Source organism: Oncorhynchus mykiss, chromosome 7 (assembly GCF_057628025.1).
Source record: "Oncorhynchus mykiss isolate SJ-2025 chromosome 7, ASM5762802v1, whole genome shotgun sequence".
Taxonomy (NCBI): Eukaryota; Metazoa; Chordata; class Actinopteri; order Salmoniformes; family Salmonidae; genus Oncorhynchus; species Oncorhynchus mykiss.
The window spans coordinates 74,687,501-74,701,265 of NC_143028.1; the positions used below are offsets into that span (position 1 = coordinate 74,687,501).

General features: G+C 43.6%; 2 protein-coding genes across 3 annotated transcripts in view; one reads left to right on the top strand and one right to left on the bottom strand.

Annotated features, from left to right (window-relative positions):
* LOC110529044 (leucine-rich repeat-containing protein 3-like) overlaps positions 1-347 on the top strand; it is a 1,430-nt gene extending 1,083 nt beyond the window's left edge. Inside the window, exon 2 of the mRNA XM_090242338.1 lies at positions 1-347. This exon is cut by the window's left edge and continues 465 nt beyond it. Within this exon, the coding sequence (XP_090098464.1) occupies positions 1-106 (106 nt within the window). The 3' untranslated portion in view covers positions 107-347.
* A 5,407-nt stretch (positions 348-5,754) lies between these two features.
* LOC110529043 (uncharacterized) overlaps positions 5,755-13,765 on the bottom strand; it is an 85,637-nt gene continuing 77,626 nt past the window's right edge. For both annotated transcript variants that reach the window (XM_036984181.2, XM_036984182.2), the window contains 10 exons: positions 13,089-13,196; positions 12,675-12,782; positions 12,254-12,415; positions 11,775-11,936; positions 11,165-11,218; positions 10,911-11,018; positions 10,272-10,560; positions 9,787-9,974; positions 9,180-9,422; positions 5,755-7,444 (listed from right to left, as the gene is read on the bottom strand). In XM_036984181.2, the coding sequence (XP_036840076.1) occupies positions 7,298-7,444; positions 9,180-9,422; positions 9,787-9,974; positions 10,272-10,560; positions 10,911-11,018; positions 11,165-11,218; positions 11,775-11,936; positions 12,254-12,415; positions 12,675-12,782; positions 13,089-13,196 (1,569 nt within the window). In that variant the 3' untranslated portion in view covers positions 5,755-7,297. The remainder of the gene's footprint in view (positions 7,445-9,179; positions 9,423-9,786; positions 9,975-10,271; positions 10,561-10,910; positions 11,019-11,164; positions 11,219-11,774; positions 11,937-12,253; positions 12,416-12,674; positions 12,783-13,088; positions 13,197-13,765) is intronic.

Genomic DNA, 13,765 nt, shown 5'->3' on the forward strand with positions numbered 1-13,765 from the left:
GAGACAGAACCAGGCTGAGACCAGAAGACATCTGGAGTATCTGAAAAGTTTGCCCAGTCCGAGGAAAACACTCACGGAGACAGACACAATAAGCACTGGTCTCTGAACTATTTATTTATAGCCCTCGTTTAACAAGGTAAGTTATTGAGAAGACATTATTTTTAACAAAAACAACCCGACCAAGAGAAAACCCAAGAGAAGGCCTAAGAGAAGGCCCAAGATGAGGCCTAAGAGAAGGCCTAAGAGAAGGCACAAGAGAAGTCCTAAGAGACTGCTTAAGAAAAGGCCTAAGAGAAGGCCCAACAAAAGGCTCAACAGAAGAGCCAAGAGACTGCCTAAGAGACTGCCTAAGAGAAGGCCCAAGAGAAGGCCCAAGAGAAGGCCTAAGAGAAGGCCCAAGATAAGGCCTAAGAGACTGCCTAAGAGAAGGCCTAAGAGAAGGCCCAAGAGAAGGCCTAAGAGAAGGCCCAAGAGAAGGCCCAACAGAAGGCCCAAGAGAAGACCTAAGAGAAGGCCTAAGAGAAGGCCCAAGAGAAGGCCTAAGAGAAGGCCCAACAGAAGGCCTAAGAGAAGGCCCAACAGAAGGCCTAAGAGAAGGCCTAAGAGAAGGCCTAAGAGAAAGCCCAACATAAGGCCTAAGAGAATGCCTAAGAGAGCTCAACATAATGCCTATGAGAAGGCCTAACAGACTGCCCAACATAAGGCCTAAGAGAAGCCCAAGAGAAGGCCTAAGAGAAGACCCAACAGAAGGCCCAAGAAAAGGCCCAAGAGAAGGCCTAAGAGAAGGCCCAACAGAAGGCCCAAGAGAAGGCCTAAGAGAAGGCCTAAAGAAAGCCCAACATATGGCCTAAGAGAAGGCCTAAGAGACAGCCCAAGAGCAGGCCTAAGAGAAGGCTCAACATGAGGCCTATGAGAAGGCCTAAGAGAAGGCCCAAGAGACTGCATTCTGTTGCAACAATTTAGGGCTTCTGTCTGTGGAGAAATCAATACATTGCAAGTCTCTGTATTGGATTGGAGATGGTTGTACTCACAATTGTTACTTTAAAATGGCCTCTCAATAACAACTCTGACTTGAATGAAATAATTACAACATCTTATTTTTGTAACTACTATCTCACTGAACAAAAAAATATAAACGCAACATACAACGATTTTTAACATTTCACAGTTCATATAAGGAAATCAGTCAATTTCAATAAATAAATTAGCCCCCAATCTATGGATTTCACATGACTGTTGGGGACAGATACCGTAAAAAAAAGGTAGGGGCATGGATCAGAAAACCTGTCAGTATCTGGTGTGACCACCATTTGCCTCATGCAGCGTGACACATCTCCTTCCTATAGAGTTGATCAGGCTGCTGATTGTGACCTGTAGAATGTTGTCCTTCTCCTCTTCTATGTCTGTACGAAGTTGCTGGATATTGGCGGGAACTGGAACACGCTGTTGTACATGTTGATCCAGAGCATCCCAAACATGCTCAATGGGTGACATGTCAGCTGAGTATACAGGCCATGGAAGAACTGGGATATTTTTAGCTTCCAGGAATTGTGTACAGATCCTTGTGACATGGGGCCGTGCATTATCATGCTGAACCATGAGGTGATGGCAGCGGATGAATGGCACGACAATGGGCCTCAGGATCTTGTCATGATATCTCTGTGCATTTAAATTGCCATTGATAAAATGCAATTGTGTTCGTTGCTCATAGCTTATGCCTACCCATACCAAATTCAAAAGAATCTCGCACATCTGAGCTATCTAATGTGTAGGTGCATGGCAACAATTGAACAAGATGAAGGAATTAAGAAATCACACACTGCTCTTGATAGTATCACTGATATTTAATAAGCTTACGTATCGGCCTCACGGCCTTCGTCAGAGCTTTTACCCATACCATACTGCCACCACTGTTCACAACGTTGTTATCAGAAAACTGCTCGCCCACAAGACGCCATACAAGTTGTCTGCCATCTACCCGGTACAGACGAAACCAGGATTCATCCACGAAGAGAACACTTCTCCAACGTGCCAGTGGTCATGGAAGGTGAGCATTTGCCCACTGAATTCGGTTACGACTCCAAACTGCAGTCATGTCAAGACACTGGTGAAAGCATGCGGATGAGCTTCCCTGAAACGGTTTATGACAGTTTGTGCAGAAATTCTTTAGTTGTCTCAGATGATCTCGCAGGTGAAGAAGCTTTTTGTGCGAATAGAAATAAGCTTTTGTGCGAATGGAACATTTCTGGGATCTTTTATTTCACATCATGAAACATGGGATCAACACTTCACATGGCGTGTTTCTATTTTTGTTCAGTATCCTTTCCAATACTTGAAATATATTTTTCATTTATTATTTAGAAATTACAAAAAAACACAGCTTTAACAGTGTCCAAATGGAGAGAAAGACACAAAGAAGAAAGAAGGAGCGAAATAGCGAATCGCAAAAAAAAAGTCAATATTTATTGGCACCTTTCATCGTCAAATACTGGTGGCATTCATATTCCGTTAGACTGTTAACAGGGAAGACAGACCTTGACCTAATTCATTTTGAACGGCAGATAGCAGATCCTTACAAACCAGAAGGCTAATCAGAGGGTCTGTTTGTACTCTATCCATCAGGTTCAAATGGTATGTGATGTTGATTCATATTCTGGATCATTAGAACTAGCTATTCTACTCCAGGCTTTGAAGGGCAGCGAAGGCCTTTTTAACCCCCAAGCTACGAGGTCACTGAGTCCCAACCAGCTAGTCATCTATATTCTCAATCCCCACATTGATTACTTTGTGCTGTTCTAAATTTACTCTGGCTCTACGAAGTGGTGGCAAATCAGTTTCTGGTCATCAAGTACGCAGCAAGCAATCATTTCTAAATTGGCCGAGGGTATCAGCTGGCTCAGAAGCAGAGAGTAGAGTAGAGTATGACGGCAGGGTATCAGCAGGCTCGGAAGCAGAGAGTAGAGTATGACGGCCGGGTATCAGCTGGCTCGGAAGCAGAGAATAGAGTATGACTGCAGGGTATCAGCTGTCTCGGAAGCAGAAAAATGTAATTATGACCCGATTTAGAGTGGTTTAATAACTAACATGATCTTTGTCAAAAATGATCAGACGAATGACACAAACATGTTTTTTCAGAACAGCTTGTTTCTGTGGATCCTAAATAGTATTTTAAGTGCAATTTTAAATCCTGTCTGTGGGGTTAAAGGGACACTTTGGGATTTTGACTTTGTCTACTACCCCAAAGTCAGATGAACTCATGGATACCATTATGTCTCTGTGTGAAGTTTGAAGGAAGTTGATTAACTAGTGCTAGTGTAAGCCTATGGGTATCTGCTAGCATGCTAGTAGATACCCATAGACTTCCAGTCATTGCGCTAACGCTAGCTAGCATTGGCTCACTAAACTATCTCTAACTTCCTTCATACTGGACGAAGAGACAGAAAAATGGTATCCACAAGTTCAATTGCCTCTGTGGAAGTCAAGGGCCTCATTACCAAATCCTGAAGTATCCTTTTAAAGTAATGGTCCTCTATTTTTCTCCTGGACTTTCAAATTGTGACTGAAGTGAGGTTTAAGAGACAGTTGTCTTTGTGCACAGCGAGAGCAGGCCATTGTGACATGTGATGTAATAAGGCAAGTTTTTAGCCTCTCAAAGTTAGACATTCCTGAAACCATATCGTTGTTATAGCGATCAGAATAGGATGTTAAGTGTCTCATGAACAAACTGGAGTACATGTTCACCAGCCCATCTGTAATGAGTTTCCTGTGAATATCAAAACGTGATAGATATTTCTCTATTCCATTTGTCTCAGACACTGTGTAGCAACATGTTTGTTGTGAAACCCTATATTACTTTGTATTGCATGTGTGTATCGTTGTGATGTTCAGAGATCCATTCTAGTACAGGTTGTGCTGTTCATAGTACCATTATAGTACAGGTTGTGGTGTTCAGAGATCCATTATAGTACAGGTTGTGGTGTTCAGAGATCCATTATAGTACAGTTTGTGCTGTTCAGAGATCCATTATAGTACAGTTTGTGCTGTTCAGAGATCCATTATAGTACAGTTTGTGGTGTTCAGAGATCCATTATAGTACAGTTTGTGCTGTTCAGAGATCCATTATAGTACAGTTTGTGGTGTTCAGAGATCCATTATAGTACAGTTTGTGGTGGTCAGAGATCCATTATAGTACAGTTTGTGCTGTTCAGAGATCCATTATAGTACAGTTTTTGGGGAAACTGTGCATGGTCAAAACAAACTGTGAAAATTAACTAAGAAAATATTGAAATTAATTTTGTGATAATTGAACAAATTACAAAACCTGTTCCTTTAAATTATAGCAGTGCTCGTTTAATTGACACCCCTGGTCCTTTAACTGATAGCACTGTCCCTTTAAATCAGGGGTGGGCAAACTTTTGTCTCAAGGGCCACACTGTGAGGGCCACATAGATTTTTTTTAAACCAATTACTAGTTTGTCAAAAAAATGTGTGGCCCAGAAAAATGGCAGTTATTTAAAAATATATAGGTCCATTATAATTTATTTAAATATATAGGTCCATTATAATTTATTTAAATATATAGTTCCATTATAATTTATAGAAATATATAGTTCCATTATAATTTATAGAAATATATAGTTCCATTATAATTTATAGAAATATATAGTTCCATTATAATTTATAGAAATATAGATCCATAATAATTTCTACATGCTTTCTATCTGGTTTTTAACTGTGTCCTGGAGTGTTTGTTGTTTTACCCAAAATATTAGTTGACTCAAACCACCCGCGATTTGATGATGATAACACAGCTCCTTTAATTGATAGCACTGTACAATCATTAACTGTTCTGTAACTGTTTTGTGTCACAGGCTACAATGAATGTAGACCACAACCTGAGTGACAAAACCGATTGTGTGGAAATGCCAATGACCCAAACACAAGAACCAAGCATCCCTCCTTTTGTGTCATTTGTTTTATTTGTGATGTATTTTTGTTGATTTGTTTACCTGTTGTTCTTTATGTTAATAATTATTAAAACAAAGATTACATCATAGATTTGGAAACCAATACATTAAATATTAAATGAACTCTAAAACCAAGTTTAAGGAAAAAAATATATGTAAAAAATGAAACAAACGTGGCTCTGTGTTGTTAAGACAAATGCTTCTACCTTTTATTGCTACGGTGAAAGGTGAAAGGTGAAAGATGTAAAGTCAGGAAAGAAAATTAAATAAAAAGTACAGGATGACATAATAAACCCATACAGTTACTGATTATTGTGGTTGGAAATGTTTCCCATTCTTACTCTATCTACCATGCTTAAAAACGATCTGAAAATATTGCAAAACTATTTTACACATACAAAATAGTACATGATATGAACTTTCCACTTCCTCACTAAATTTAGCCTTTTCTCTCCCACAAATAAAACAAAAAGAAAATGGCCGCTCACCATCATCCACCTCTCCACTGTATCTCCTTGTGTGTTCTGACTGCATCCCACCCCTCGATATGCATTTAGCCCAAACACACAGACCAAGGCAGAGTGCATACAGGACACAGGATCAAGATTTGGTATTGCTTCTATCTCTGAGAAACATAATAGCAACAGAAAAGTTTTTCATCATACTTTCAGGGTACAGAAAAAAGACCATCCCAGATAGTTCATGCACACTTTTCTCTGGAGCAATATGAGGATGAATAACAATCAAAATCCCCCCCAAAAATAAAATTAAAAAAGCGACTTCAGTCTGTTACTTGTTTTTTATTTTATTTCCAATTTACATTTATCAAAACTGCAACAAAAACAAAATCATGATCATCATATTTAATAATAATAATAATAGTAATGCTATCATTATTAGCAATAATACTATTATTATTATTAATAATACAAAATATACACACCCTCAAAAATAAAATCACCCTCTGCCCTGGTCGTAGGTGGTTTTCCTCTGTGTGTAAAGGAGGTCTGGATTGTCTAGTAGTGATATCACTGTGAGAAAGAACTCACTCAAGTCTAACAGCCCTGCCCTGTTCTTGTTCCTAGGGGGGCATGCCCTGTTCCTATGGGGCGTGGCCAGGGCCAAGGTACTTCCTGCCAGGGTAGAGGGTATTTCCTGTGTGAGGGGACAGTGGGGGCATATGGGACAAAGTGGAGTGGGATAGGTCAAGGGTTAAAGGCACCTTCTGGTGGTCTTCTCACAACATGGGGTCTCATGCACCAAAGATATGATCACCCAAGCTGGATTTGTAAACTTGGAGAACTTTGCTTAGTTGTTTCTTTCTTTTTTTAGCGTGAGGTAGCTTATAATATAATTAAAACAAAACAAAAAAAGTTTAGATCTGAGATTGAAATCCCGAATTGAACATGTCTCTTACAAAAATGATAGACGCGGTTTATGTTTCATTGGGCAGCCAATGAGGGGGATTGTGGTTGGGGGGGGGGGGGGGGGGGGGGGGCAGCGACATTTACCACTCTGAAAACAAATCTCAGCGTGAAATGTACTCTCTGAAAACTGTAGATATATGTATACACACACATATACATATATACACATTATGAACATGTCACTAATACATCAGTATCTGGTTGTTAAAGAATACAGACTGGTTTTTACAGCAATAGCACCATTTGACTATATTATAATACACAGTAACTTCCTGATACACACTGGGGCGGCGGTTGGAACTAGGAACACCTGCACCTATCACACTGCTCCATTTTTGGTTTGGATTTGATACAAGGTTTGAGAAGGTATGGAATAGGAGAAAGAAAAGAGGAGATTGGGGAGGTGGGGAACTGATAGATTATGTATGTGGTTGTGCGTGGGGCCTTTTTACAGGGTAACACACTCAGTCCTAACACACCTGGGACCTACACCTGAACAATAAATAAATAACACCAAGTCGGCTCTCTTTCTGTCATGCTCTGACATACTTCCCCTTTCTCTCCTTCTCCTCTTCCTTCGTTCCTTCTTGTTAGTGGGGAGGTGCTCCCAGGCTGGAGGGGTGGAGTGGATGGGGGAATGGAGGGAGGGGTTGACGGAGGGAGACTGGAAGTCGATGAAATCACAGATGAATATTGCCGGTGCCATTCAGTGCAGATATCCTAGTTGGAAAAATCACTTTTTACTTAAAAAAAAAAAAAAGTGACTTGATCTTTCTCTTTTCTCTCTTTCATTCATTTTGCTAGAAGTGTGTGTTCCTCTCTCTCTCTCTCTCTCTCTCTGTCTCTCTCTCCCTCATCTTTTATGGGTTTTTTCTCAGCTTTTCTTTTTTCATTCCTTTGTCTTTACAAGAAGCAGACTGCGCCGACGTCGACTCCAAACTCTTGGTCCGCTCCTCCAATATCCATGGGAGCAATGTCCACGATGGGCAGCCGGCTGGTCTTCTGAGATCTGTAGTCAATCACTGTCTTGCCCCATGCTCCTGTGTGTTTCTGGGGACAGAGAGGGAGAGCTGATATTGTTAGAGGACAGGGCTGATATTGTTATAGAAGAGGGTTGATATTGTTAGAGGACATGGCTGATATTGTTAGAGGACATGGCTGATATTGTTAGAGGAGAGGGATGATACTGTTATAGAACAGGGCTGATATTGTTATAGAACAGGGCTGATATTGTTAGAGGACAGGGCTGATATTGTTATAGAACAGGGCTGATATTGTTAGAGGACAGGGCTGATATTGTTATAGAACAGGGCTGATATTGTTAGAGGAGAGGGCTGATATTGTTAGAGGACAGGGCTGATATTGTTAGAGGACAGGGCTGATATTGTTATAGAACAGGGCTGATATTGTTATAGAACAGGGCTGATATTGTTATAGAACAGGGCTGATATTGTTATAGAACAGGGTTGATATTGTTATAGAACAGGGCTGATATTGTTATAGAACAGGGCTGATATTGTTAGAGGAGAGGAATGATATTGTTATAGAACAGGTCTGATATTGTTATAGAACAGGGCTGATATTGTTATAGAACAGGGCTGATATTGTTAGAGAGGGCTGATATTGTTAGAGGACATGGCTGATATTGTTAGAGGAGAGGGATGATATTGTTATAGAACAGGGCTGATATTGTTAGAGGAGAGGGCTGATATTGTTATAGAACAGGGCTGATATTGTTAGAGGACAGGGCTAATATTGTTATAGAACAGGGCTGATATTGTTATAGAACAGGGCTGATATTGTTATAGAACAGGGCTGATATTGTAAGAGGAGAGGGATGATACTGTTATAGAACAGGGCTGATATTGTTAGAGGAGAGGGATGATATTGTTATAGAACAGGGCTGATATTGTTAGAGGAGAGGGATGATACTGTTATAGAACAGGGCTGATATTGTTATAGAACAGGGCTGATATTGTTATAGAACAGGGCTGATATTGTTATAGAACAGGGCTGATATTGTTATAGAACAGGGCTGATATTGTTAGAGGAGAGGGATGATACTGTTATAAGACAGCAGGCACTGCCTCAAGAATAAACCCCACGAGTTTCTGTGTGTGTGTGTGTGTGTGTGTGTGTGTGTGTGTGTGTGTGTGTGTGTGTGTGTGTGTGTGTGTGTGTGTGTGTGTGTGTGTGTGTGTGTGTGTGTGTGTGTGTGTGTGTATGAATTGTGTGTATCTATGTATGTGTGTATGGTGTGTATATGGATGTGTGTATGGTGTGTCTATGGATGTGTGTATGGTGTGTATATGGATGTGTGTATGGTGTGTCTATGGATGTGTGTATGGTGTGTCTATGGATGTGTGTATGGTGTGTATATGGATGTGTGTATGGTGTGTCTATGGATGTGTGTATGGTGTGTCTATGGATGTGTGTATGGTGTGTATATGGATGTGTGTATGGTGTGTCTATGGACGTGTGTATGGTGTGTCTATGGATGTGTGTCTATGGACGTGTGTATGGTGTGTCTATGGATGTGTGTCTATGGGCGTGTCTATGGATGTGTGTCTATGGACGTGTGTATGGTGTCTGTCTGTCTGTCTGTCTGTCTGTCTGTCTGTCTGTCTGTCTGTTTGTCTGTCTGTCTGTCTGTCTGTCTGTCTGTCTGTCTGTCTGTCTGTCTGTCTGTCTGTCTGTCTGTCTGTCTGTCTGTGTGTGTGTGTGTGTGTGTGTGTGTGTATGTATGTGTGTGTATGTGTGTGTGTGTGTGTTTTCATCCTCTCACCGTGCAGCCGTCCTGCATAACGGTGTAGGTGAAGCGGCTGTTTCCCTCGGCCCTGATCTCCACATCGTTGGAGCCCTGGAGCAGCACGGCCTTCTTCAGGTTGCCCGTGGCTCCGTCCATGTAAGCCACACTGTTCTTGCAGTGGTAGGTGAGGTTCTGGCTAGCCTCGGTGGATAGCAGCCGCAGGAAGGTCATCTGGATGCTGGCCGTGTTGGCAGCCAGGCTGTCATCGCCATAGCTGAACTGTAGAGGGCAGCGGACAGAGAGGAGGGGGAGACAGGAAGGTTACATCCAGTACAATGACGTGGAATTATAACATGTCTTTAGTTAAAACTAGTGAAAGAGGAGGAGGAGACAGGGAGGTTAGGACCAATGTGATAATTATATACTGTATGATGTCTGGTTAAAACTAGAACCAAAAATGAAGCAAACTTCTTCAGACTGGTGGCATCAATTGAGAATATAAAATTCACTGCCAGTTTAAAAAAAAACACTTTACCAAAGGCAAAGATTGAATCTGAGACTGAAGAGGAAATGTGTATTTTGTATTTTCATTATGAACAAAATCATATAACGAGGATAGAAGAGGGATTGAATGGTGACTCACGTGGAATCCTCCGTTCATGGTCTCTCCGAACCAGACGTGTTTGGCAGCCTTGCTCTTGCTGGACCACCAGTTCTTCTTGGGGATGCTGGCGGGCTTGGGGTAGACGCAGGACTCTCCGGTCTCCATGTTACAGTAGACCTTGATGGCGTCTATGGTGCAGCCCTGGTTAGGGTCGATCCAGTACTCTCCTGCAGACAGACGGAGGAGTCAGGTCACATTCAATCAGTAGTACTTCCTATGTAACTGTTTATACCTGGTCATATTTATTTTGTCTTTTGAACACTATAGAACCTTCCAGATTTCCTCATGAGCACATAGTTTTTCCCGATCTAATCGGTAGGGGTAGGAGTGTAACCTCACAACATCACCTGAACATACCAGGAGAAACTCTAGGACCCCAAGTTCTTCCTGGTCAAGTCATGTTGGTCTATTAAACTCTTGTCCCCTAACAAAGAGGCAATCGTCGCTCCTATCCTGTCACTCACCGCTCTTCCAGTCTGGGTGGCACAGCTTCAGGTCTCTGCAAGTACGTGCAGGGTTCTTCTTGGAGCCCTCGGGGGAGCGGATGTTCTCAATCTGGTTGTTGAGAGACTTGAGCGTGGCGTCCACCTCGGCGTCGTGCGTCCTCAGGTTTCCGGAGGCCTGGTCGGCCCTCATGTACCTCAGGGGATCGGGGGATTTCTCAGGCTGAGACAGGCCAGCGAAGGCAGACATGTCGATACCAGGGCCGGGAGGACCAGGAGGACCAGGGGGACCGGAGTTTCCAGGGGGACCCTGCGATATACAGATAGAAAGATAGAATACTTAATTGATTGAAGATATTGTAAAACCAAGATGCTAGACTACGAGGTACAGGTGATGTATTGCTACCAGCGCAGTGCCATAGGTATTACAGAGGAGGAAAAACACAGAGCAAAGAGGAGTTCAAGTACAGGTAGCATCAAGTGTTGCCGTCTGAAACGACACCCTGCTCCCTAGGGCATTACTTTGTTTGACCAGAGCAAAGGGAGCGCACTGTATTGGAAATAGGGTGTCATTTGAGATTGGCACCAAGTCACCCACTGCTCTGTGAACTTTGATGATCCGTAAGATACAGTAAGTTGAGAGATGAGAGCGTTACTCACAGAGGGACCAGTCTCTCCAGAGCGACCACGGGGTCCGGGGGGTCCGATGGGGCCGGGCATACCGTTGGAACCATCCTTTCCAGAGGGACCAATAGGTCCGGGAGGTCCCTAAACAGAACACACACAAGGATTCAGATGTACTGTTACTGTACACACTACAACTCTGCCTGCCATGCTCTTTGGTTGAGTATGAATAAGACAGGTACCTCTCAAAACCCTGTGTTAGACTTTATACTGCTTTTGTCTATACTCACTCTTGATCCACTTGGTCCGGCAGGTCCAGATGCACCCTGGTCTCCAGCTTGACCCTGTGGTGAGACACAGGTCAGACAATGTCTAGGATGTACACAACTTCAGATAAAGGGTACAATGAGATTTTTTAGGGTATAGAGAGAATTTGAGGTACTGGAAGATTAGGGGTACAGGAAAATTAGGGGTGCAAGAAGATTAGGGGGTACAGGGAGATTAGGGGTACAGGGAGATTAGGGGTACAGGGAGATTAGGGGTACAGGGAGATTAGGGGTACAGGGAGATTAGGGGTACAGGAAGATTAGGGGTACAGGAAGATTAGGCGGTACAAGGAGATTAGGGGTACAGAGAGATTAGGCGTACAGGGAGATTAGGGGTACAGGAAGATTAGGGGTACAGGAAGATTAGGGGGTACAGGAAGATTAGGGGTACAGGGAGATTAGGGGTACAGGGAGATTAGGGGTACAGGGAGATTAGGGGTACAGGGAGATTAGGGGGTACAGGAAGATTAGGGGTACAGGGAGATTAGGGGTACAGGGAGATTAGGGGTACAGGTAGATTAGGGGTACAGGTAGATTAGGGGTACAGGGAGATTTGTGTGGGGGGGGTACTTACGGGAGGTCCAGGCAGACCCTGCAGACCAGTGAATCCTCTGTGTCCTTTCTGTCCTCTCTCACCACCCTCTCCAGCCTCACCCTTGTCTCCACGGGGTCCTTGGGGTCCAGCCATTCCTCTGGCTCCAGCAGGCCCGGCAGGTCCAGCTGGTCCTTGAGCTCCCTAGAGAACAGCCAAGAGACATACACAGGGTTAGGACGGGTTGCAATACATTAGTATTTGAGTGAACTCATTTACATGTCCTTAAAATCAAAGACAGTTAATGGATTAATGAGTGGACTATCACATATCCAGTATATCCTGGAAATAGAAATGGAGTGAAAAACTCAACTTCATGTCCTGGCGTCCTGTATTATAGGTGTTCTACGAGGTGTAAACAGGGGTTCCATGGGGATGTTGAGAGGTGTTATAGGGGTTCTACGGGGTGTAAACAGGGGTTCCATGGGGATGTTGAGGGGTGTTATAGGGTGTATACTCACAGCCTCTCCCCTGTCTCCCTGCTTGCCGGTGGGGCCGACAGGGCCGGGGGAACCATTAGCTCCTGGGGAGCCAGGAGCACCAGCAGGACCGGTGTTACCACGGTCACCCTTGATTCCAGTGGCTCCATCTCTACCAGGGGGTCCATCAGAACCAGCGTTGCCCTGAGAGACAATTACACATGGTTTAATATCAGAAGGATCAAAAGCATAATTAGTGATTTACTTAATCATGACAGTGAGTTAACGTACTGTACTGCAGGTATACAGTTGACAATGAGAGGCCGCATTGGGGACACTGTGCTGCATTGAATGGCACACTATTCCCTATGTAGTGCACTACATTTGACCAGAGCCCTATGTGGACCCTGTTCCAAAGTAGTGCCATTTCATACACAACCCATGTTATGGGACAGACACTGACCTCTCTACCGGGCTCTCCTGCGGGTCCAGTCAGTCCAGGGGGCCCCACAGGGCCAGGGGGCCCACGGTCTCCACTTCCACCAGGAGATCCTTGTTTACCAGGCTCACCCTGGGGAGATGGACACAGGCTAGTTGGAGGACCACCGGTAGGGGTTGACACTCATCTAATCAATAGTCATATTTTCACTGATCATTCTCTTTGAATATCCATCTATCCATTCTTATTTGAAATTGGGTGGGGTGGGTACAAGGCAATTGACTGTAAAATATTATTTTGTAATTAATAAATAAATGGGTGTCAAGTCGCCTTTAGCAACCCATAGTCTACTGTATAATAATGAATCAATAACTTATCAATTAATCAATGTGTAAATGTATTCTAATTGTAATCTAATAGAATGTGAATGTGACTTACAGAGGGTCCTGGCAGGCCAGGGAAACCTCTCTCTCCACGTTGTCCTGGAAGACCAACAATACCACGCTGTCCAGCCAGACCTGAAGGGCCTGAAGGACCATCGGGACCCTGGGAGGAGGAAGAGAGGAAGATAGGAGGAGAGGAGGAAGACGGGAGGAGGGGAGGAAGACGGGAGGAGAGGAGGAAGATGGGAGGAGAGGAGGAAGACAGGAGAGGAGGAAGACAGGAGTAAAGGAGGAAGAGAGGAGGAGAGGAAGAAGGAGGAGATGAGGAAGTGAGAAGGAGAGGAAGTGAGGAAGTGAGAAGGAATAGGAGGAAGAGAGGAGGAAGAGAGGAAGAGGCGGAACAGAGGAGGAAGAGAGGCGGAGAGGAGGAAGAGAGGAGGACAGGAGAAAGTGAGGAGGAAGACAGGAAGTGAGGAGGAGAGGAGGAAGTGAGGAGGAAGACAGGAAGTGAGGAGGAAGTGAGGAGGAAAATGGGAAGTGAGGAGGAGAGGAAGAGGTGAGGAGGAAGACAGAAAGTGAGGAGAGTAGGAAGAGAGGGGGACAGCGTGTTATCAAGAATCTCAACAAAAAAAGATCAACTTTTTTTTTACTGAAAAGCAAGAAAAAATATTTTGTGTGCACTGCATCCTACTCTCCTCCACTTATGTGATTCAGACCAGAGAGGAACAGTGT